General features: G+C 40.0%; 1 protein-coding gene across 2 annotated transcripts in view; it reads left to right on the forward strand.

Annotated features, from left to right (window-relative positions):
• The window catches only part of FER1L6 (fer-1 like family member 6), a 63,974-nt gene that overhangs the window by 15,185 nt on the left and 26,736 nt on the right, over positions 1–22,053 (forward strand). For both annotated transcript variants that reach the window (XM_079299770.1, XM_079299771.1), the window contains exons 8-22: positions 441–597; positions 1,695–1,881; positions 3,460–3,652; positions 4,545–4,894; positions 7,543–7,651; positions 9,372–9,552; positions 12,448–12,568; positions 13,838–13,938; positions 14,586–14,676; positions 15,463–15,582; positions 16,627–16,779; positions 18,065–18,251; positions 18,792–18,916; positions 20,758–20,892; positions 21,421–21,570. In XM_079299770.1, the coding sequence (XP_079155896.1) occupies positions 441–597; positions 1,695–1,881; positions 3,460–3,652; positions 4,545–4,894; positions 7,543–7,651; positions 9,372–9,552; positions 12,448–12,568; positions 13,838–13,938; positions 14,586–14,676; positions 15,463–15,582; positions 16,627–16,779; positions 18,065–18,251; positions 18,792–18,916; positions 20,758–20,892; positions 21,421–21,570 (2,360 nt within the window). The remainder of the gene's footprint in view (positions 1–440; positions 598–1,694; positions 1,882–3,459; positions 3,653–4,544; positions 4,895–7,542; positions 7,652–9,371; positions 9,553–12,447; positions 12,569–13,837; positions 13,939–14,585; positions 14,677–15,462; positions 15,583–16,626; positions 16,780–18,064; positions 18,252–18,791; positions 18,917–20,757; positions 20,893–21,420; positions 21,571–22,053) is intronic.

Here is a 22,053-nt window from a genome sequence, read left to right on the forward strand (position 1 = left end):
TCTGGTGGCTGTCCACCTTCCTTCCCTTTCCCAGCTGTCTGCCAGGGTTAAAGTGGCCACAGCACAAACCCAGCAAGAGTTTTGCTGCTGGAGTTCTGAGATCTTCAGACAGTTCTCATCAGAGGTGGCCTTTCCTCATGAGGACTCAGCCTTAACTCAGCTGCTGAAATCTCACCCAGGCTTCCACTGGTATTTAGTCATTGATCTCAGTAAACTGATGAAAATGAGCTTGTTTCTGACAAGCTCTGGATCAATCCTTTGCTTGCCTTTTTGACCACCAAATATTTTGGACCCTCTAGATGTGTCTGGTTAACAAGTACATTTCAGCACAATCCTCCTGGCAGCACAAATGTTTGATGTACTTTTCTGGGAGTGAAGAGGAAAATATTTGCATGTTCTTATAGACCCTATTTGAGTGTTTAAGCTTGTCCTTCTTACAGGTCATCAGTTTTGTGACAAGTGGGCACTTCTCACAGACCCTGCTGACATCAGGACAGGAGCCAAGGGGTACCTGAAGTGTGACCTCAGTGTGACAGGGAAAGGTGATGCAATACAAGCTACACAGAAAACAGCTGATACTGAGGAGCAGATTGAAAAGTACTGCAATAATTTGTTTTGTTTTGTTTGTTTCTTTTACTGCTTCCTTCCTTACTATGTGCCACAATAAGTCTCTGCCCTCATTTAATTCTTTTCCTTGTTAACTTGGGCTTAATAGCAGGATAACATTGCAGGATAACACCTGGCTGTTCTCACTTGTCCAAAGAGAGTTTTTACAATCCTCTCATCTAAATTGGAGGGCTTATTAGGGTCACTTCTCTGCAGCTGATAGAATTGACCAAGTCCTGTTGGCTAAGTTCCAAATTACCCCTGACAGAATGTTCATTCTCTGGAACCAATGAATGATTTCTTAAAGCAGTGAAGCAAGAAGAAAAAAAAATATGAGGAAAGCCTATTCCTTCTCCACTCTCAGATGTGAGTGCATGGATATTTCCATATCCTCAGATAAACTCAAGTGCATTATCATCCTCCTTGTAAACTATAGAAGTTCAAGGTGGTAAATATGCTACAAGCATACTTTAAATTTTACTGAAGCAGTATTTCTGGTCAGCACTGAGATCCTGGACCACGTCTGTGAAAAGTCACCAAGATGATGAAGGTCTGGAGAATATGGTCTATGGGGAATGGGAGTGGTATTGGTTTTTTGAGCCTAAAGGAGAGCACTCCAAGGAGCATCATGCACAAAGAGGGCAGAGACTGACTCTTTTCAGTGTTTTTTTTCAGTAGAAGTGTGAGAGGCTTTGGAGGCAGGTAAGAACAATAAAATGTCAGAACAGATATTTTTTTTTTCTTTTTTTACCATGGAGATGGTCAAACTAAATAGGGGCCCAAATAGAGTGGGGAATCTCTGTTCTTGAAGATATTCAGAATTTACTGAACAAGGTCCTGAGAGCCTTATCTGACTGGACCTAATTCTATATCACATATACAAGTTTACTGAGTAATGTCATATAATTTTCTTGAGGCAATTTTTTTTTTTTTTTTTTTTTTTTGTTCATATGAAAAAGCAAATTCAAACACCTTTTTGTGTCTCCTCAGGTACATGTTAGCCCAAGGTCACAAGGCTCTGTTGGAAAAAATATCACTTAATTTTCCAAGTTTCAATTTTAAGAAAACAGCTTCCCTTTTCCTTTCAGGAATCTCTTGATCCCCAAAGGCTTTCCATCTGAAAGACCATGGGCCAGATTTTATGTGAGAATTTACAAAGCAGAAGGACTTCCAAAGATGAACTCCAGCATCATGGCCAATGTCACCAAAGCATTCATAGGCGACAGTAAGGACCTTGTGGATCCCTATGTGGTGGTCATGTTTGCAGGTCAAATGGTAATTGGGATCCTCTTGATCACAAAAGTAGGCCTTCTTTCTTATTAGCTGTGCTACAGGCAGGTAATTTTGCTGATTTTCTTTATGGTTACATAAATTAGGCAAAACATGTATCTTGATAATCAGAAAATGTTCAGTTTTTAAATTATGCAGAAGTGAAGTCATGGAGACACTTAAGGCCAGCAGATCTAATATCAGCCTCACAGCAGTAGGTTAGAGGCAGGCAGCAGGAGGGGAAAGAGAATTCTGCAGCACTGTTACTAAAACATTGAGTTACAAGACAGTGATTTACCCAGCTCAGTATTAGGTAAGTGCTGTGTTCTGGTCTCCCATGAGTGAAATAAGGAAGCAGAGCTGAAATCAGTGAATGTGGTTCAATCAAGTTTTTAGGGCTGTGTATTGATTTCTGAATTACTCTGCTGAAATTCAGGACCCTCTCAGCTTTCCTGTGGGTGGAGTAAGCATTTCAGCAGACTGGCAGTGTTGCCTGGTTTATTGCTCCTAGGGCAACTTCAGCATCAGACATGGTGTGACAGATTACAGTTCAGAGAGGCTGCTGACAGTGGAAGAGCCATGCAGAGGAGGTCCAGGGCCTGGTTCCCCTGGGGTACACCATGAAACACTGTGTGAGGAAACCTGTCTTATTTATTGGTGTAAATAAGACAAGGATCAACATGGAAACTGTTCTACGCCAGCAATGCTTTCTGTGTGCAAGGAAGCCTTAGGGACAGCTCCAGTTAGTCCTTTTTTGATGTTTCAGGTATGACAATGAGGTTCTTGGTGCTGGTTGCATGTTTTGTCATGAATCCAAATTGCAAAGTACTCCTGTGGGTTAAAACAAACAGAAGCATGCAGCACCTTCAGGCTCAATAGAGGCCTGAAGAAGATAAGAACGGGTCACTGATGTGAGTTTGCACACTGGTGTGGATAATGTGGTTTTATAGAGAGGGTTGGTGAGTTTTCTGACTCAGTTCTCTCCACTTGATGTGAAAGTGTAAGTCCTGACACAGCCAGTGACTGCACGGACTGATAGAGTCCTGCCATCTCCTTGGGTTTGGAGGAATAGCTCCAACACCTACCCCTCTTGCAGACAGGCATATGTCCAGAACATGAACCACAATAATCATATTTTATTCTAGATAAATTGCCTCATTGAAGGTAATCCCATTGGTACACACAGCCTGGCATCTGTAATGAATGTAGTCATTTGTGAGAAAAGCTGTGCTGGATCACCACTACCCAGATATTTCAAAAGATGTTTGAATATGTGCAGTTTGTAGCAGAAATGCCAAAGTCTGGCTTTACAGACACATTTTGTGGATAGTGATCCTGAAGAATTAGATTTTATTCTGGGCTCTGCTGTGTACATGAGAGAATTCTTTAGCCAGTGTGGTCTTTGATTAGATATGGAGGACAAAATGGACAAGGTAATAGAAAAGCCAAAGTACTTTCAAGATTGGATATTTGTGCTTTGAAAATGGCCAGAGAGATACTGCTAAGTGCAATTTCTGCTGTACTCATTGCCATTTTCCAGAGCCTGACCCCTCTGGAATTAAACTTGCTGGACTTTCATTTCAGGGCCGGACAACAGTACAAAAGAACTGTGCAGATCCAGTGTGGCACGAACAGATTATCTTCAAAGAAATGTTCCCTCCACTCTGTCGAAGAGTCAAAATCCAGGTCTGGGATGAAGGCAGCATGAATGACGTGGCCTTAGCCACCCACTTCATTGATTTGAAGAAAATATCAAATGAACAAGATGGTGACAAAGGTAAAGGGGAAAATGTCTATTCCAGGATATATCTTTAAGCTAAAATCTACTTGCATGGGATTTTGGCACATGCTAATACTAATTTAGGGATGTCCAGAGTTCAAGTGTTGGTTCTGAGGCAACCTTCTGTTGCTTAATTTCACATTATATTACATTGTGCTCAGCACAGGGAGGGTCTGACATTGTTCTTTTTAAAGGGCTGCTGCATAATTTGGAACTATCTTTGTGACTGCAGTAATAGTCTATTCTAATCCATTGGGGATGGCAGATCTAAGTTTATAGCTCATGTGAGTTTCTGTTGAGCAATGAAGCCACAAACTGAAAATCACAAAAAATTAAAGGCAGAGCAGGTTTGTGGTTTTGGTCTACCCAATGGAAGTAAAGTGTTTAGGTAAGGCTCAGCTGGGTGCTATCACAGCCCATGAAGGCACCATGGATTAATGTGTTATCTTCTATTTGAGGAGAGGCCCACTATCTGGAGCCTTTTCACTGATGTTTGAGTCTAGATGTATAGCCTTGTTTATTTGTGTGACCTACACGTGGAACATGGTCAGCTATCACAGCTCAGTGAAGGCACAGTAACTCCTTAAACCTGCCAATTCAAATGTGTATCTCAGTCCTTAATCAGAAAATAAAGGAAAAAATTATATAAATGGAATGACACAGACTTGAAACAGTTTGACCTAAAGGAGAAGGCCTTCATCCTCTCCTGTCATGTCCCAGTCTTTAGTCTGCAGCAGCAAGCTCTTTTTTCAAGAGGTGCAATAGACCTGCTCAGAATTGGGTCCAGATTTGGTTTCTGGAGTGCTAGAGGCAAGATTTATTGAAGTAGACAGTTAGGAGAGCACACTAATACCCAACAAAAATGCCACAAAAGGTACTTTATCTCCAGGGTTTTTGCCTACCTTTGGGCCTGCCTGGATCAACCTCTACGGCTCACCCAGGAACCACAGCCTCATTGATGACCACCAGGAGCTTAATGAAGGTTTTGGAGAAGGGGTCTCCTTCAGGGGACGTCTCTTCCTTGAGATTGCCGTGGAGATACTTTCAGGAGGAGCCCGTGAGTCAAAGTTTTCAAGCATTATCAAGAATGTTAAATCGTCATCCAAAGATAAAGACTTCAAAGCACTCAAAGGAAAAGACAAAACTGACAAAGCAGGAGAAGACCGAAAGTCAGGTTCTCCTTCAGACAAGATGAACTCAACTGAAGTGGAAGTTGAGCCATTTGATGCACCTTTAGAGGTCAGTATGATATCAGGAGATTGGTTGTCATGTGTCTCTAAACCTGCAAGGATGGCACTGGTGTGTGTATTTGGGGTCAGACTATACAATACTGCTTCTTGTGCTCCCTACAATTTCTCTGTGCTTTCACAGTCTCAGGACCTCCCCACAGTAATACAGCACAAATGGAGCATTAATGGGTACCTGTAACTCAAAAAACTCTGGAGTAGGATTTGGTCTTCATAAAACTTAATCTCCTGTCATATTATCCCTTTTGCACTACTTGCATCCACATAGTCCTACTAGAAATTTATCTGACATAGCATCTACTAATGGACAGATAACCAGTGTGGACAGCTGGGAATTATAGAGCCTGACTTCTTGTACTCATTCAAGAAAATCCATAGCTGTCAATGGAAGTCAATACAGAATCATTGACATAGAACCTGTGCAAATGCAGAGAAATAGACACAGTCTTGCCTGATTTAGTCTCTTCCTTTAATACTGCATTGCCAATGTGGTGTTAGTGTTAGGCTGATAATCCCTTTAGATTAAGAGCTGAAAACTATGTGCTCAGTTTCAACCAGTATTAACTGATATTGTTTACCTGATTCCACCTGTTGTATGGGATTACATCGTGGGAAAATCTGCCTTACAGTGTTTTAAGAAAGTTGGGCAGTTGTGGCAGAGTGTGTGGGCTTGGGAGCTGAGCTAGTGTTTGAGCTTTGATTCTCAGCTCCACCATGTCACTCTCTGGGAGCAACAGCACTTGCTTCATATGCAAGCTCTTTTTTCTAACCCAATAAATAGGAAAAAAAACCCAACAATTTTCCTCCCACTTCACTATATCTACAACTAACTGACAGGAGGTTGTGGCAAGAGGGGTTGGCCTCATCTCCTGGTCAGCTAGCAACAGGACAAGGGGAAATGGCCATGACTTGTGCCAGGGGAGGTTCAGGTTGGATATTGGGAAAAATGTTTTCATTTTTCATTAGTGGTTAAGCTTTGAAACAGGTTCCCTAGGGAAGTGATGGAGACACTATAGCAGGAAGTGTTCAGATAATGAATAGATGTGGAGTTTGGTGATACAGTTTAGTGGGCATGTTCAGTCAAATTTGGACTTGATCTCAGAAGTCTTTTCCAGCCTTGATGATTCTGTGATTCTTGCCATTGATCAAAATTTTTTCTTTTGTAGTAGGAGTTCCCACTCACTTCTTAAGATATTTATGTCCTTTATGAGTTCTGATTCTTGGTCTTTCCACTCATCTCTACAAGTAAATAGGAGAGGAGCAATTGTTCTTTGGTCTGGATGCCTAGCCTTGAGAAGTGAACTTCCCTGGTCTGTGCCTTGGTGTTTCTGGCCTGAGGGCTGGCTGGGGTGGGTCAAGGAGAGTGCTAGCAGAGAGCTACCCTGGGTAATTGCAAGTTGTGTGAATTTGTGCTCTGCTGCTACTTTATTTACTCATATAGTTGCAAAGTACCTCTGTCCCTCAATTCTTCTCTAAAGACTAATAGAGGGGATATTCAGACATTTATTTCCATATAAATTTTCCTTTATATGCAAGAAATCCATTATTATGAGTAGCTCAGACACTATGGTCTTGGACCTGGCTAAATCCCTCAGGTAGAGAAACAAACCCTGCTGTAACACCCACCAACAAACATTAATAGTAATAACGAGGATTGATTTCCAGCTGCTGTTTCTCAGTTTCAAATTGAAAATGTATTAAAAAGAACAGTATAATACAGTGATGCTTGATATTTTTTTGGTTGTGACACTCAGTACTTCGTGCTACAGTAGACAGTAAATGTATTACAGCTCTCTGAAAGGAAAAGCAGGAACTGGAGACATTACCAATAATGCGAAAAATGTCTCATAGAGCCTCTGAGACAGCAGAGGAAAATTATGCATCCCCACAGCACAACTTTATTGACCTATTCCAACAGCAAGAAGATATTAAAATTTGTTTTCTTTATAATGGGAGATAGATGCATGTGTCATAGTCTCTGAGCCTTGGCTTTATTAGATACCCTTTTCTCTGGGTTTCATACTGGAAAAGTATGAAAAGCTGAAGTTACTCTGGAGCTTCAATCTGTTTGAGCTGTTGACTTTGATATATGATGCTGCTAATCCTTTCACTGAAGACCCTTGATCTTTTGCTGTGTATAGCAGAGGTTTTTCAAAATGAGGATGTCATGGGTTGTGTCGAAATCTGTTTCTGCTTTGCAGAAGTCAGGGAAACAAATATTCATGTAGAGCTGATGTTATATTCATTGCTCACTCACATTGCAGAAGAGCTAGTGATCATCTTGCCTAATGGACCTCTTTGCAGGTGTTGTGAAATGAGAAGGATTTGGAAGGGAAGATTGTGACAGCTGGGGTGTAAATCTGGGGAGAACTCGAACCATAAAGTATATCTCCTTTGAGCTTAGTCTTGGCTTGGGGTTAATAGCTTGTTTTGTTAATGACCCAAGAGCATCAGAAGGGTTAGCTGGCCCTCCTTGACTGAGAGTCTGTGCCAGGCACAAGCACAGACTCCAGCAGGTGTAAATGGAACCTAGCAGAGCTTTAAAATCTAACAAAAGACCATTGCATTTTTTCTTTTGTGCTGTAAAAAATAGTAGAAGGTAAAATAAATGCCAACATTTTCCTCCTTCTTCTCTAATAGATCTATGAAGAGAAATTTGAGGAATTCCTTCTCTTTGGGACATTTTTTGAAGCCACAATGATTGATAGGAAGTTTGGGGACAAGCCAATAACTTTTGAGGTTTCTGTTGGTAAGTGTGTTAAGGTCTTATCCAAAGGAGAGTGGGAGCCTCAGGAGCAAGGGGATGATAGGTGTTACTGACTGGTGTGTCTCAGAGCTCAGGAATCAGCTTCAGAGTAGAGCTTACATTTGATTTAACCCTTTAAATCATTTCTCTGGATAACAGTCAATCTGGGCATACTGATGCCTATCTGTCTTACTTTCCAAATGCATTGCATTAATAAAATTCCTCTCCCTCAATATATACAGCAACTTAGCCAGTATTTACCCTCTTAATCACTTGGGAGATCAAACACTTGGGAGATAATTTCCTTCAGGCAGAGTTCATTGTGTGATGTCCATTGCAATGAGTCCCTGGCTGTGAGGGAGCCCTTTGTGGGGGATGATCCCTGGCCAACCCCATGAGTTACCTGTGTGTCTGTGAGTGTGGCAGGGGGTGATGTACAGTCAAGACTCAAGCTGCAGGCACCACTTTGTCCTAAATCCTCCTGTTGAGTCCTTTCCTCTTCCAGGGGAAAGCAGGACCATAGTCCATGAGCTCCACATTGTGGAGCTAAATTATCCCTGGAAGCAGACTAATGAGAAAATGGAGACATTTTCATGAACATGGAGTGCATACTTTCCATGCAGAACTCTCTCTTAAGAGAGAAGCTTGAACTGGTCTCATTTCCCTGGCAGGGGTTTGATTATCTCTGTTCCAGCCCCACCAAGGGTCCAGGTGAGCCCTGGTATTCCCAGGCTTTGTGCTTGTGACCATGAGTGCTCAGCTGTCAGAGAGGTGCTGTGAAAAACAGGGGAACCAGTGAGTGATACTGATTCCTGCTGAAACTTAGCAGGAAGCTGAGATGAGAATGACAAGAAACTCATTGAAATACTTGGCCAAGAAATTATAATGATTATTTTCAGAATTCATACTTTAAATTAATCAGGCTCTGAATTCTGGACCGGAACATCTATTAGCCACTTGTGTAGCTGAAATTTGGACCCAAACTTGGCAAGTTGGCATTATTTACACAAAAAGCTGAACTAAAAATCCAGATCAGGATGCCAGTGATTCAGCACTTTCCTCTCCTTCAGGGAATCTTTTCTGTCTGTCTCTTTTCAAATCTGTAATTATCAGTTTGATGGATGTGCCTCTTTCCCAGCGCTGATAATTGCCCTTTAAGGGAAAATCCTTTTAGGGAGGATGATTGTATCATTAGCAGAGTTGTCTGGCATTAGGCTTGAAGCTGGGGCCTCAAAGTGTTATTATTGCTAACTCTGCAGCCCTAATATGCAAAATTTACTTGTCCAAAAAAAAGTTTATCACTTCTGCCATCAACCTTTGAAATGATCATCCATATGTTGTAAAGAAGACGTACATTTTCTCTGTGAATCAATCCCATGTCAGGGCTCTGGAGTATAGAAATATCTACAGCAGTATTGTTTTGGTTTCTGAATTTCTTTAGCAGAAGCTGAAGGTCCTGGGGGCCAGCAGTCAGAGGATCACATCACTGAGTGGTGTGGTATGCTAGATATATGTCACACAGGACAGGTAAGGAATGTCTCTGACATTCCAGAGACAAACATGACCTGTCACAACCTTTATAAGCTGTGGTATGGTATAACAGCTAAATGAACAGGAGGGGACAAAGTCATTCCCCTGGTATGACTGGCCATTTTCTTTTTTTAAAACCTCAATCTTGTTTACCACCTCCAAGTTAGACACCTCCTGTACCCTGGATCTCTAGGTAACTTTGGAAGTACTGCTGATGGGGTGTCAGCAGGAGCTGGAGGGAAAAAGAAGACACACAATGGAGAAGCAGAAGAAAGCCTTCTGCAGGAAGGGGAAGATGACATTTCTCATGACCTTGGAGTACCCCTGGTATCTACCACACCCCCCGAGAAGCCGCTGATCACAGGTGGGAACAGGTGAGGATCTGTTTCAAAACCTCATCATGTAGGACTCTGGTTCATATTTTATAATCCTGTGGGACTCACTGATGAACCCTGGCAGCATTGAAGAGTTTATGTGAAGGGAGGCTTTCAGGTCCTCAATTACACCTTGCAGAACAGTAAATTTTCTTGTCTTCACTGAAGTGAACAGGCTCTGATGTATCTAATCTTGGCCCTCATGGGCTCTTGAACCCTTTGTGAAATTGTTGTGTGTCACTACAGCAAAATGCAATTTCTTCAGTGCCATTCCTTTTAGGGATAGGTTTAGAGTCCCACACTGTGAACACAAGTAACACCCAGCCAGAGTCCAGCTCCAGAAACACAATGTCACATGTGAAATATTGAAATCTGGTCAAGGCAAAGTCACCTTCCCAGAACACTTTCTAGAGCTAATAATTACAGATCCAGACTTAAATAGAGAGTAGTAACAGAGGCAGGAGGAAATAGTAATTGAGAAAGATATGGAGCAATGGATGAAAACATGCAGAACAGTTCTCCTAAGTAATCTTTTTTAATCAACAGAATTGTAAAGGTTTAATTCATTTGAAAAGGGCTAATAAAAAGAAATATTTTATTTGTTGTTTTGGTGGGTAGAACAATCCCCAGTATTGGTGACTGCCAAGACTAGATGGTATTTCTTTCTTTAGAAGTTCAAGCAGTCTACAGCTATAAGAAACAGGAGGAAAATATCAACCCAAATCTCTTGGTTTCTTGATGTCTCTAAATTTAAAAAGCACTTTCATTCTTTTCTGCAATCAATGGCTCCCTTAGATAAAATAAGAGCTAATGAAAGAAAACAAGAATGAAAATATCATGGTAAAAAAATCTGGTTTTGCAGCAAGTAAAAAAAGAGAGGAGAAAACACTCAGTGCTTGATAGAAAGACAGTTGTCTTTCCTCTTTAACAGAACTGCAAATTTGGGTATTATCTTCCCTGAGAGAAGCTGGGATTGTTTAGTTTTCCCTTAACAAGAATTTAGATTTTAAGAAGCACTGTAAAGGAATGAATCACCCTTCAAATCAGCTCTTTGCTTCTTGGCTTGCTCCAGTATTAATAAAGTTTTCTCTCATTAAAGATCCTTTTCCCTCAAATTTATGTAGAATGCTGCATCTTTTATTCCCTCCTGTGCTATTTAAAACAGTTTGGTCAGCCACAGATACCAATTAATGAGTTTTTCACTGTCTTATAATGGCATCTTGGTGGTCTCACCACTGGATATTTTTAGTATCAATAAGTACTTAATGGGGTATCCAGTAGTTTAGATAAACCTCACTTTGCATTCATAAATGAACAATGGAAAACAAAAAGAAGGGTATATTTTGGAGATTAAAATCACTAACTAATTAAAGGAACAGGCAACACAATAAGACTTCTAAAGCAGACACCATAAAACTCCCAGGGGTTTTCCACATTTTTGTCAAAATTTAAACTAAGGATAAGCTAAGACTGAAAAAGCAATTATTCAAAATTGTAATAGTGAGAATAATAGACATGAAATTTCAATTTTCCATTTCAATTTTTTCATGACTATATTCTCTTCTTAGTAAATCCAATGAAACAGTTCATAAGCTCTGTGAATTTCAGGTTAAGATGTTCAGGCCCTGGGAGATGGTTTTGAATTGATTTTCTCTCTTCTGAAAACACCCAAAGCACCAAATGACACCCAAGGCTTGTGTAGCTCTGCTGTGCACCAAATTCAATGGGTAATTCTGACCTTGTTGTAGGTTATTGGGGAGAAAGTAAATGAAAAATTCTTTTGATATCACATAGAGCAGTAAAATGTAGTTATGGGAAGATATTAATATTTTTAAATGGAAGAAAATCACACATAAACCTCTTAGGGATGTGTGGAAGTTTGGAGTCATTGATATCACACTCAAAAGAAAAAAGTTATTTGGTTTCCACAGTCTTGGCTTGGTGATGTAACACATGTGGCCAGTTCAATCTAAAATCCCTGAGAGTATCTGAGGCCAGTCAAGCCATGGCCAGAAGAACATGAAGTGGTTTGCAAATGTTCATACACATTGAAAAGGTCTCCACTGTCCCACTCTTGGTACAGAAAATGAGGAAACCTCTATAGCTAAATGCAATGTGGCTGAGCAGGTAAGTTTAATGAATCTCTAGTAGAATGTGCTTATCAGATACCTAGTACCTTTGACAGATCTAATCAAAACATCAGCTTTGTGTCAGGTCTCCAGAGACTCTGGTTATGTTGGCCTCCTGCTCATTTTTTTCAATGCAAGTTGCTCATGCAGATGAACACACAAAGAAAGCAAAGTTATGAGAAGAGTCAATATGACAACTTGGACTTAAGATCAAAAGTGTGAGAAGAGAGAGCAGTGGATGCATTTTATCACTGAGTTATTATGAATTTGGTATTACTTTTACTAAGCAGGCCTTGCAGATCTGTTTCTGATAGGGAATGTCACTCTCCACAAACTCTGAAAAAGAGCATCTTGTGGAAGTAGTGTGGTGTTGGCTGCCATGGCTCTCCCAAGTGCAGTGTGTGGAACCATTGTTTTTGAAAATGTGATCAGATATTAATCTTTGTTCCTTTTCCCTTTGTAGTTTCCCACCATTAATAGTATTTCAGAGCTTCTTCATGCCTTTTTGTCTGGCTTTTCTCCCACCCTGGAAAGTACTGAAATTAGATCCATTGTCTTAAAACTTTTTCTCCTCAGGGATCTCACAGGTAGCATAAGCAATGTTTGTGTTTACTCTTTCCAGAATTTACTTGTTAGCACATGAGAACACATCCTGTTGTGTCTACAGTTTCTGTGCTCTAAGAGCACCAAACAATTTTTATTTGCTCTGCCTACCCTTGAACTGCTCTGCCTCCTTCATGATCTGCTCCCTACCTGGTTTCCACAGGAATTATCAGTACCTGCCCTATGATGAGAGGAAGCCCTGTGTCTGTGTAAAGAGCTACTGGGGCAACCAGACCTTTCGGCTGTACTCTTCCAACACCCTTGAGAAAATGGCAGATCACCTGGTAAGTGGTGACCATCCTCCCAGGCTCATGTCTTCTGCAAAGTACAGCAGTGAGAGCCCACACTTCCCAAATCAGACCTTCAAAATTTCCCCCAGCTGCATTCCTTGCTGTTAATTTTGTGTGAAATTAGTTGATATAAACCCTTTCCTTTTTCTTTCCCCCAAATCGCTTTGAACTATTAGAACTGCTCAAGTATTCCCAACCACAACTAATTTTTTTTTGGCCACAGGTCTTCCTTCTTTCCTCAGCAATATTTTATTCTTTGTAAAAACATTCAAACAAATAAATTATGAGATACAGAGTAATTTTATCTCCTATGGCTCTTTCTCTATTGTCTTCTTGCCATATATTTATGCTGGGCATTCCTTAAAGGACAATATTTGCTCTTAGTTTTTCTAAAACACTGACAGAGACAGAATGGCATATCATCTCATGGGCAGTCACTCTGATGTCCTAATCACAGTGTTTTCCCATAATTATGGGGTTTTTTCTACCTTTGTTTAAAGTTGAATATCAACAGTTCCAAGAAAGAAGTTTTTGGTTTCGGGTTTTTTTAAGTGACTCCTAATATTGAATATTTTAGTGTAGGGCACTCAGATTCTTCCCTCATTTATCCATTTATCCATCTCATGAGCAACAACACTGGAGTCATACTTATGCAAGGCTCTATCAGGAGAAGACAGTGACTTATAGCCAAACATTGTGAATTCAGGTATTTGCGTATTAAACATCTGAATACACATATATGGAAAGATAATGTTTGTGCACCCAAACACCCACCAGTCTTGCTGAAAATCCAGATATTCATTTTAGTTTTTAAGAACCAATTCCATTCCTCATGGATAACAGTAGGTTTTGTGATGGACCTTCTGTATGGATTCAGGTGAGCACTGAAATTTAAGATGTTAACTCCTGCAACTTGCTGAAGTTGAGCAGCAGGATTAGAAATGGAACCGAGAATTTTTTTTCTCCTACTTAGTGGATAATGTTTCCAAATTATTGATCTTCCTCAAAGAAGTAAGAACAGAAAGTTGCTCCAAGCAGTAATAGCTTGGACAAGTAATTGGAAAGACTGGGAAAAGGTCAAAATACATCATGCTGCTGGAATATTTTCTCTCTGCACTTCAAGTACAGTGAAATATCAAAGGTTCTTTCTGTCAGGCCACAAAATCACCCCCTTCATTCTTGCTAGTCATAAATGGAACTGTAACACTGGCAGAATGACAAAGTGCCCTCCTGTGATAATGGCTTTCTCATGTGTTTCCATAGGAAGAATCATTAGAGCAAGTAAAGGACTTGATCAAGGTTTCAGAGACTACAGCTGAGGAGAAAATGAAGAAGACCCTAAATGGTTTTATCAATCAAAGCAGGTAATAACATTTACTAGATGCATACAGAAAATCAAATTTAATGTTGGCTACATATTCAAGACTAGACAAGGAAACCGATAATAATTTTTAAAAAGTATAGTAAACTTATTGAGATATATATTTTATTTATTTTGCTGTAAAAGCAAAGACCTTCCCAAACTGCAGTTTCTGTTTAGACAGTGAAAATATTTATTGTCCTTTTCCATATTCAGTATTGACAATAGATGACTGCCAATCATTGTCATATTATTTTCGCTTTCAGAACTCAAAGAATATGTAGTATATGTGATAAGTAGGATTTAATAAATTGTGTGATAGATACACCCTGAAAAATACAACCAAGGTTAATATAAAAACAAAGGATGCCACATATTGGTATAGATCCAGTGAGCTTTTATCAATTACATTATTGGGCTCAAAATAGATATAACCCCTTATTGCTAGGTATTATCAACCCATTTCTAGAAAGTGTAGTGCAGAGGTTTTGGACTCTATTCCTTGAATCTTATAGGCAACATTTTCATCATCTTTGTCTTCTGGTTCAGGTACTGCAGCAGGCACAGAATATTCCAATATATTTTAGCACATTCATATTCTCACATTAAAAAAAAGCCAGATTTAAAAACTCTGTTATTCCTGTGTCCTAGGGCATTCATGGCCATTGCTGAAAGGAAGCCCAAAGGGTTGAACTACACTGCTTTGGACAAAAACAGGCTTATGCTGTTCAAACAAGAGCTGGTATGTGCAGTTCTTTTCCTGTAAGAATTGATGCAGTGATGATTACTGAAAGCACACTGCTTGTTTTGTTTTTTTTTTTTCCATTTTATTTTTTATTTGATTACACTATATGGGAAAGCTTTGTAATTCATATGAATATAGTATCCATGAGCATTTATTTTAATATATCGTACTGTGCTTAATAAAGAGTTGTCAGATACACTAAAATTAATCAGAAGATGTTGTTTTAAACACCAATAAGGCATCATAATAATGAGATTTATTTTCTCATCTATACATCTTAAAATGGAATGATGCTGAGTTCAGTGGAAAAGCACCAAATTTACACTGTTGTCAGGCATCTAATTACTATAGTGGTGCTGAACTTCAAGACTGGTAAAATCTGGCCTTTGATATTCCTGGACCTGGTAACCTCCTCCAGGGAATCAGTGAGAAGAAACCAAACTAGATGAAGCTCATCTGAATATTTATTATCTTTTTTTACTATTTGTAACACAAAAGATTGTCCTTCTGCCAGGATCAAGGCCTGGGAATTCCAGGTGGCAATCACATGTTTTTTGTGACTTCCATACATGCAGCGTAGAGACAAAAAAAAGACAAAATGGGGAACATTCAATTTTTATGTTGTCGAGCTCCAAAGAGTTGATAATTTTCTGTTGTGACAAAGAAACATTGAACAAAGTGTCTCCCATCTTCTCTTTTCAACTTGAATCAAAGATTGTTTCTCTTCCAGTTCAAACTACTTGATAACAGATGAAAAGTATTTATTGTCCTTCCTCACTGCAGGAAGCAATGTCCAGTGATGCCAAGGGAATCATTCAGCAGCAGAAAAAGAAGATGCCACTGGATGAAATGATTCGTGAGACTCAGAGTTTTATAGATAAAATTCGATTCTTGGTTGATGAGGTAATCCACACAGAATTCAGAAAAAAATAAAATCCAGGACTTGACTTTGCTTTTCCCAATCCCATGTGAAGAATAACTTCTTGCTTGGTTATCCAAAGAGCTCTTCTTCAGATATCTGGACCTTGTTATCTTTTGCATTACATGGAGCTGTTATCAAACCAGGGTAGGAAATGTTGTGTGATATGGAAAGGATGCACCACAAATATAATTTTTAAATAAGGTCATCCCATACCTGGTGGCTTGGAGAAGCCAGCTTTCTGATATGAACTCGTGTCTCCACCTGTATGGACACCTGTATGGATTTATATTGATACGAGCTCAAGGTGACTGTATTATTTAGCCTGAGAATAATTTGGTTGGGCCAAAATCCAGCCACTGGAAAGCTGTGCCTCTGAGAGCTGCTTGTGTTAGCAAACCAAAGAGGGCCATGGCTATTCCCTGGCTCAGAGAGCAAGCGGAACAGTGGCATGGTTTGTATCCTAAACACAAATTCTCTTTCTTCCTAAAATAGAGTGACCCTTCTTACAGTTCCTTTAGGGAACAGACCATTGGTTGGTCTTTTTTTCAAACCACACTGAAGCTTTGCTTGGGGAAACATTATGTGGGATAGGGCAAGGCAGTCTCACTGAGCAATGTCACAAGCAGAAAAGATGATCATATGCCAATGTTTGAGCTTGGTCCTGGTCCTTTTTGGTTTGCTGGTATAGATGAAATTAATGTTATTTTCATGGTAGTTACTTATGTTGTCTGTGGTTATTTCCTGGGACAGAGCTATACCCAGATCCTTAATTTTACTTTCTCCTGAAATTACTTATGAAGTGGGTGATCCTTAATCACTCTACAAAGCTCTTTACCTTTAGCTGTAATTAGAAATTGAAGTGTGGACTGCAAAGCATCAAGTGACAGCCTCATTTAGTTCAAGGGCACATCTGCCACTCCACAGGAGCCATGAGGGCATCAGCTCTTACAGTGTTTCAATAAAAATATGATGGTGGTGGCTCACAGAAAGAATTCTGTTTTAGTTCAATATGCCTCCTTTAACAGCCACAGAATACAGTGCCTGATGTGTTCATCTGGATGATCAGCAACAACAAAAGAGTTGCGTATGCAAGAGTCCCAGCAAAAAACATACTCTACTCCCCAGTGAAAGAGCAGAGAGGCAAGGACTGTGGGAAGATTAAAACTCATTTCCTGAAAGTAAGTCTGTGGCACACTGCAAACACAGGTAATGCCTGAGGAGCATTTGGTATTCAGATTTCTTCCAGGGATAGTATTTTACAGGTTAATCTTCATAATGTAAAAATTGGTACAGATTTTTATCTGCCATTTATTAATATTTGCTTCTTGTATTAATGCTTGTAATTCTTTAAGCAGTCTATCAATGCCAGGCTTTTGATGTATGAGTAATTAATTCCCTCACTGCTTGTTATGGCAAGTATAGAACATTATTTACCAATGGCTGTATACATAAACAAATAGAAAATGTAGAGCCTCTTTGCTGGCAGAAACATCAGAATGTAGCACATGAAAGTCTGGGAGGAGACTGATGAGAGATCAGCACTCAGCAACTCAGTGAGGAAACCTATGTATTCAGGGGTAATACAGGAATTATTTATACTATTTGAAACATGTTGAAGTATGCACAATATATGTCCAAAATACTGTTATGGGGTTATTCATGATGAAGGAAAGCCCTAGTGGATATACTCCTACAAGGGCAGTGTGACCAGTAGTACCTACAGTGGAATATTGTACAATGTAATTGTTACTGTGACTGTCAGGAAAAAATCCCATATCCTCCAGACAACAATAACTTCACATAATGACTTTTTAGTGGTTTTTGACCTTGGGCTTTGGAGAATACTCCAATTAAAAGCACAGTTAAAGAGCAGATAAAAACATCTAAAATCCCAAGATACTTGCCATAGGTACTTGTAATCTGCATTTAACTATCCAGCCCCTTCTGTATCAAGACTTTCTTAGGAACAGACAATATCAAACTCTGAATTTAGCAGATCTAGGTGAAGTGGGAAGGAAGAAAAAGCAGATAATAGGTCAAGATTAGTAACATTTTATAGTGGAAATCTTTTCTGACCTTCCCAATAGAGTAATATTTTTAGTAATACATGGGATTAACTACTGGAGACCCACAAAACTGCATGAAATGGAAAGTGGGCTGAAGTCTGGGCAAAGTAGGGAAAAATAACACTTACATGTGTGCAGCTATAAGATAGCCTGCACAAATCTCTGCATATTAGGCAGTATGCAGTTCACACAGACTGTCAGTTGAGTAAACTACTGATTTCTTCCCTAAGAATCACAGAAGTTTCTTGTGCTAAATGAGTTTCAGGGCGACTAGCTGAAGAAATGCCATTTATCAGTATATCAGCTCTGACCCTTCTTTATTTTACTCTGGCTTGGTAAGACACAGCACTCAGTCATCTCCCTTGAGCTTGTTGGTGATAATGGATTTTTATTTCAGCTCCCAGGCAAGCGCCCTCTGGGCTGGACTGTGCAGGCAAAGGTGGACATCTACCTGTGGCTTGGACCTACCAGCTGTGCCCACAGTGCCATGGAGAATTTGCCTGTAGGATATGAGATTGAATTGCCATCTAACACCAGCTCAGGGCACAGCGTGCTGCCCTCAGCTGCCTGCCTGCTGTATAAAAGTAAGGCACTCTTTCTTCTCCTTGTTAGCAAGAGAAATGGCCTCAATAGCTCCAATTCAGTGTGGCACGACCCCTCTATAAAGTAACTGTTCCAAGATGATAATGGCTTTGCTTTTTCTCATCAGAAAAGGCTAGCTCCATTGCCAAGTCATCAGTTCTGCCACTGAAACCTTGTAGATATCAGGGAAAAAAAAGAACTTTTTCACGTGCAGTTTCTGCTCCCTGTCCCATGGATCTGTCTCCTTGTAGAGAAATCATCCCTCAGTTTTCCTGATAATGCATAGAATATAAAAGTAGTGATGAGAGACACCAATTGGCATATAATAGCCCTGCAGGAGAGACCTACATACTTGATTTTAAGTGTATTCAGATGTCTTGCACAACTCCTGAGTGCCTCAGGTGTTTCTTTAGTGAGACAGCACTAGCAACAATTCCCCTTGTCAGATCCTGGTTGGAGGCAGCTGGTGAATCATTTCCCCTTGCCCATGTGCTGCACAGTTTCCATGGAGCTGATGTTCTGTTTTCTCTGCCATGATGCAGCCTCACACCTCTTCCAGCTGAGAGCCCACATGTACCAGGCCAGGGGGCTCATTGCTGCTGACAGCACAGGACTTTCAGACCCTTTTGCAAAAGTTACCTTCACATCACGCTGCCAGACCACAAAGGTAAGTTCCAAAACTTTTTATTTTCTTTTTTTTTCTTTCTTTTTAAACAACTAGTCTATGAAAAGACATAAACTTGATTTTCAAGGAGGTACCTAGCAGGAAAAGTTAGATGCCTGCTGTTAAAGAGAAGACCATGGGAGTACACTGCAAACAAGGCAAAACTTTATGTGCTACTCACTACTCCAATAAAAGGTGCACAGTACTAGTTTATTTTAGCTCAGATTCTTTGGGATTATGGGACTTTGTAGCAAGTGTACTTTTCTTCACATCTTTATTTATGTGTTTTAAATTTGGACAGTTGTCATTGGTAGGTATAAATGTGGCTCTTTTCCTCTAGCCTATGCATTCAGTCACTGAGCAGACTGAAGAACTTTCTGTGGCTCCTGCAGCCATGAGAGCCAGCATGACCCTTTGTGGGGGAATGTGGCAAAACACACTGATGGATCTAGGGTGTTAAAATGGAAATGAGCTGAAAACAGAGAGGCAGGAGACTTAAAGGCTGCTAAAACATGCCCACTAGGGAATGGTCTCTCATCTCCCTCAGGAAACTCCAGGATCAAATGGGCTCCTGTGGAGCCTCTAGAGAGAAGTGGAAACTTCTAGAATTTCAGCAAGAAGGGTTGAAGTACAGCCTGGGCAATGGATGGTCCCTTACAGAATATAGAGACTGACTTTCAAAGGTCCTGAGCCCTTTACAACACCCTGGAGTTAAAATTGGGCAGGAATTCTGACAATCATGCCACAAACAGAATTTGCTTCAGAAAAAATATTTAAGCCTCCCATCCAGCCCCTTCCCCTAAAACTTCAGAAGACTGTTTTAATTGAATTAATTCTAAAATTCCCCTGACATTTTATTTTGTTACAAAGCATTTCTGTTGCATGTGTCAAAGGGAGCAAAGGAAAAATCTTCCTCTAAATTGTAAATGCCTGCTTGTGCTACTTTTGCCTCAGGATTATTAATTGATTTTTTCCTGTAATGTGATTTTAACTTCTAATAGAAGATGGTGAATGAATCCAATTAAATTAGTGTCTAGATGCACCAGATTCTGGAAAGTACAATTTGGCCAGGAAAAATAGGTGTTTGTAGGCTCAGAAGTGTTAAGTTTATTCACTGCTTGAATAAAATATTGCAGTTGATTACTTGAATGTTTTCATAAGAGTGTCAGCCAAGTGCCAATAAATGGTAGCAAAGAACCTTATTTCCATTCAAAAGAATGATAGCAGGTTATGAGTAATTTTGAAGTTGGCACATTTTTCTTCTTTATTTATATTGTTAAATATATATTCTCTCTAGACAGTTAAAAAGTTCTTTATGACAAAATGCTGTAAGAATCCACCTAATTCAAATTACAACAAATTAAAAAACTTTTGATTTCTTGTGAGTGATTCATGAAAATGTCTTCTTTCTTTTTTTATAAAGTTTTAAATGTTCTTACACAGAACTAAAAATAAGATTAAAGAATGTGCCCTGGAGAAGTGAAAACTGGCCTCAGTTAGCGCAAAAGCTTTACTTTAATAGAACTTGGCATGCACCTGATTTCCTAAAGCAACAGCTTTCCTCTATCTTCAATACTGAAGTTTGTCTACACAGTGGTTGTCATGTATTGATATGCTTGTTAGGGATTTGTGTGGGAAACAGAGAAATTGAGAAATTGGAGGTACCAACTTCAAAGTAAAAAATTCGCATTTTCCTGACTGGGAGGAGCTGCTGAAAAATGTGGTGTCTCAGATATGGCATTGTTCAGGCTGTGGAAAAGGGGGGCAACAGCAGATGAGTGAGTATGTCCTTCTGAAGGTCACTCAACCAAACAGCTCATTAAACATTTCCTCTCTTCCATTAGATCATTCCTCAGACATTATCCCCCACCTGGAACCAGACACTGCTTTTCAACAGCATTGTGCTTCATGGTGACAAAGAGGAGATCACCCAGTTCCCCCCGGAGATTGTCATCGAGCTGTATGATGATGATGCAGTGGTAAACTCAAAATTCTTCTCACTAAACACCTGGGCTCTTACATCCTACTGCAAGCATGAAAGCAAAGCTCAGTCACTGAATAGGCTTTAAATGGATCATCTTGCTGAACAGAGCTCAGTGTTACTGTGGATTGCAGTTTAACATCTGAGAACAGCCCTGAGATTCACTATTATGCCTTGCAAAGATTGGCTCTGTATTTTCCCCAAGTGAATCTTGCTCCCAAAGATCAGCCTACAGAAATCAGAAGCATCTTGCTCCCAGGTCCCTTGAACACTGCTGTAAATATTGTGTCTAAGTCTGGATCAAGACCATGTAGACTCTGATTCAGTCTCACTGACTAAATCTAGACCTCAGAAATTTTGGATCCTTAGAATACTCAGCTCTTCCTTTTCATAGCTGCCTTGCATCTTACCTAGGCCTTTCCTTCAGAAGGTTTTTTCCCACAAATACTAAGCTCTGCATCATCTTTGCTCCTATAACTATTGTGAAATCCAGATTCATTTGACCCCTGTATTTTCCTTTATTTAGGGTAAGCCAGAATATATTGGGTCTACAGTGGCTGCCCCGGTGGTGAGACTTGCTCATCAAAACTATGAACCACCAAAACTTTGTTACCACCCAGTGCACTGTGGAAGCCTTTCAGGAGGAGACCTTCTTGCCACATTTGAGCTGCTGGAGGTAAATTTGAATTTCTCAACAATTACACTTTTACATCCTGGGCATGGCATCAGGGTCCATGACCATCTTGAATTAATAGGAACTGGAGCCATTTGGCCTCACAGTGCCCAGGCAGGGGTCACTGGCCACACACACACCACTGCCAGCCCTTCACACCCTGTAACCTCCTTCACCTGTCACTTGCCCTGCCCTAAACTGTGCTCTGGCCTGAGGAACTGAGAAAATCCCATTGCATTGCAATGACCTGCTGTTTGGAGTAGCCCATAACCCTGACTACCAACCTTGAAGCTCCCAATACTGCTTTCACTCTTAGAAAAATTAAATGGTGAATAATAGGATTGGATTAGGAAGGCTGAGTTTTCAGATACCCCTGATATATTAGAAGAAGCATTACATAGTTTCTAGCTGCAAGACAAAAGGAAAATCAGTCCTGGTAGGTGCAGGACTGGGGTCTATCATGCCAGGATTTCAGAAAATGTCACT

This window comes from Erithacus rubecula (genome assembly GCF_903797595.1).
Source record: "Erithacus rubecula genome assembly, chromosome: 3".
Classification (NCBI taxonomy): domain Eukaryota; kingdom Metazoa; phylum Chordata; class Aves; order Passeriformes; family Muscicapidae; genus Erithacus; species Erithacus rubecula.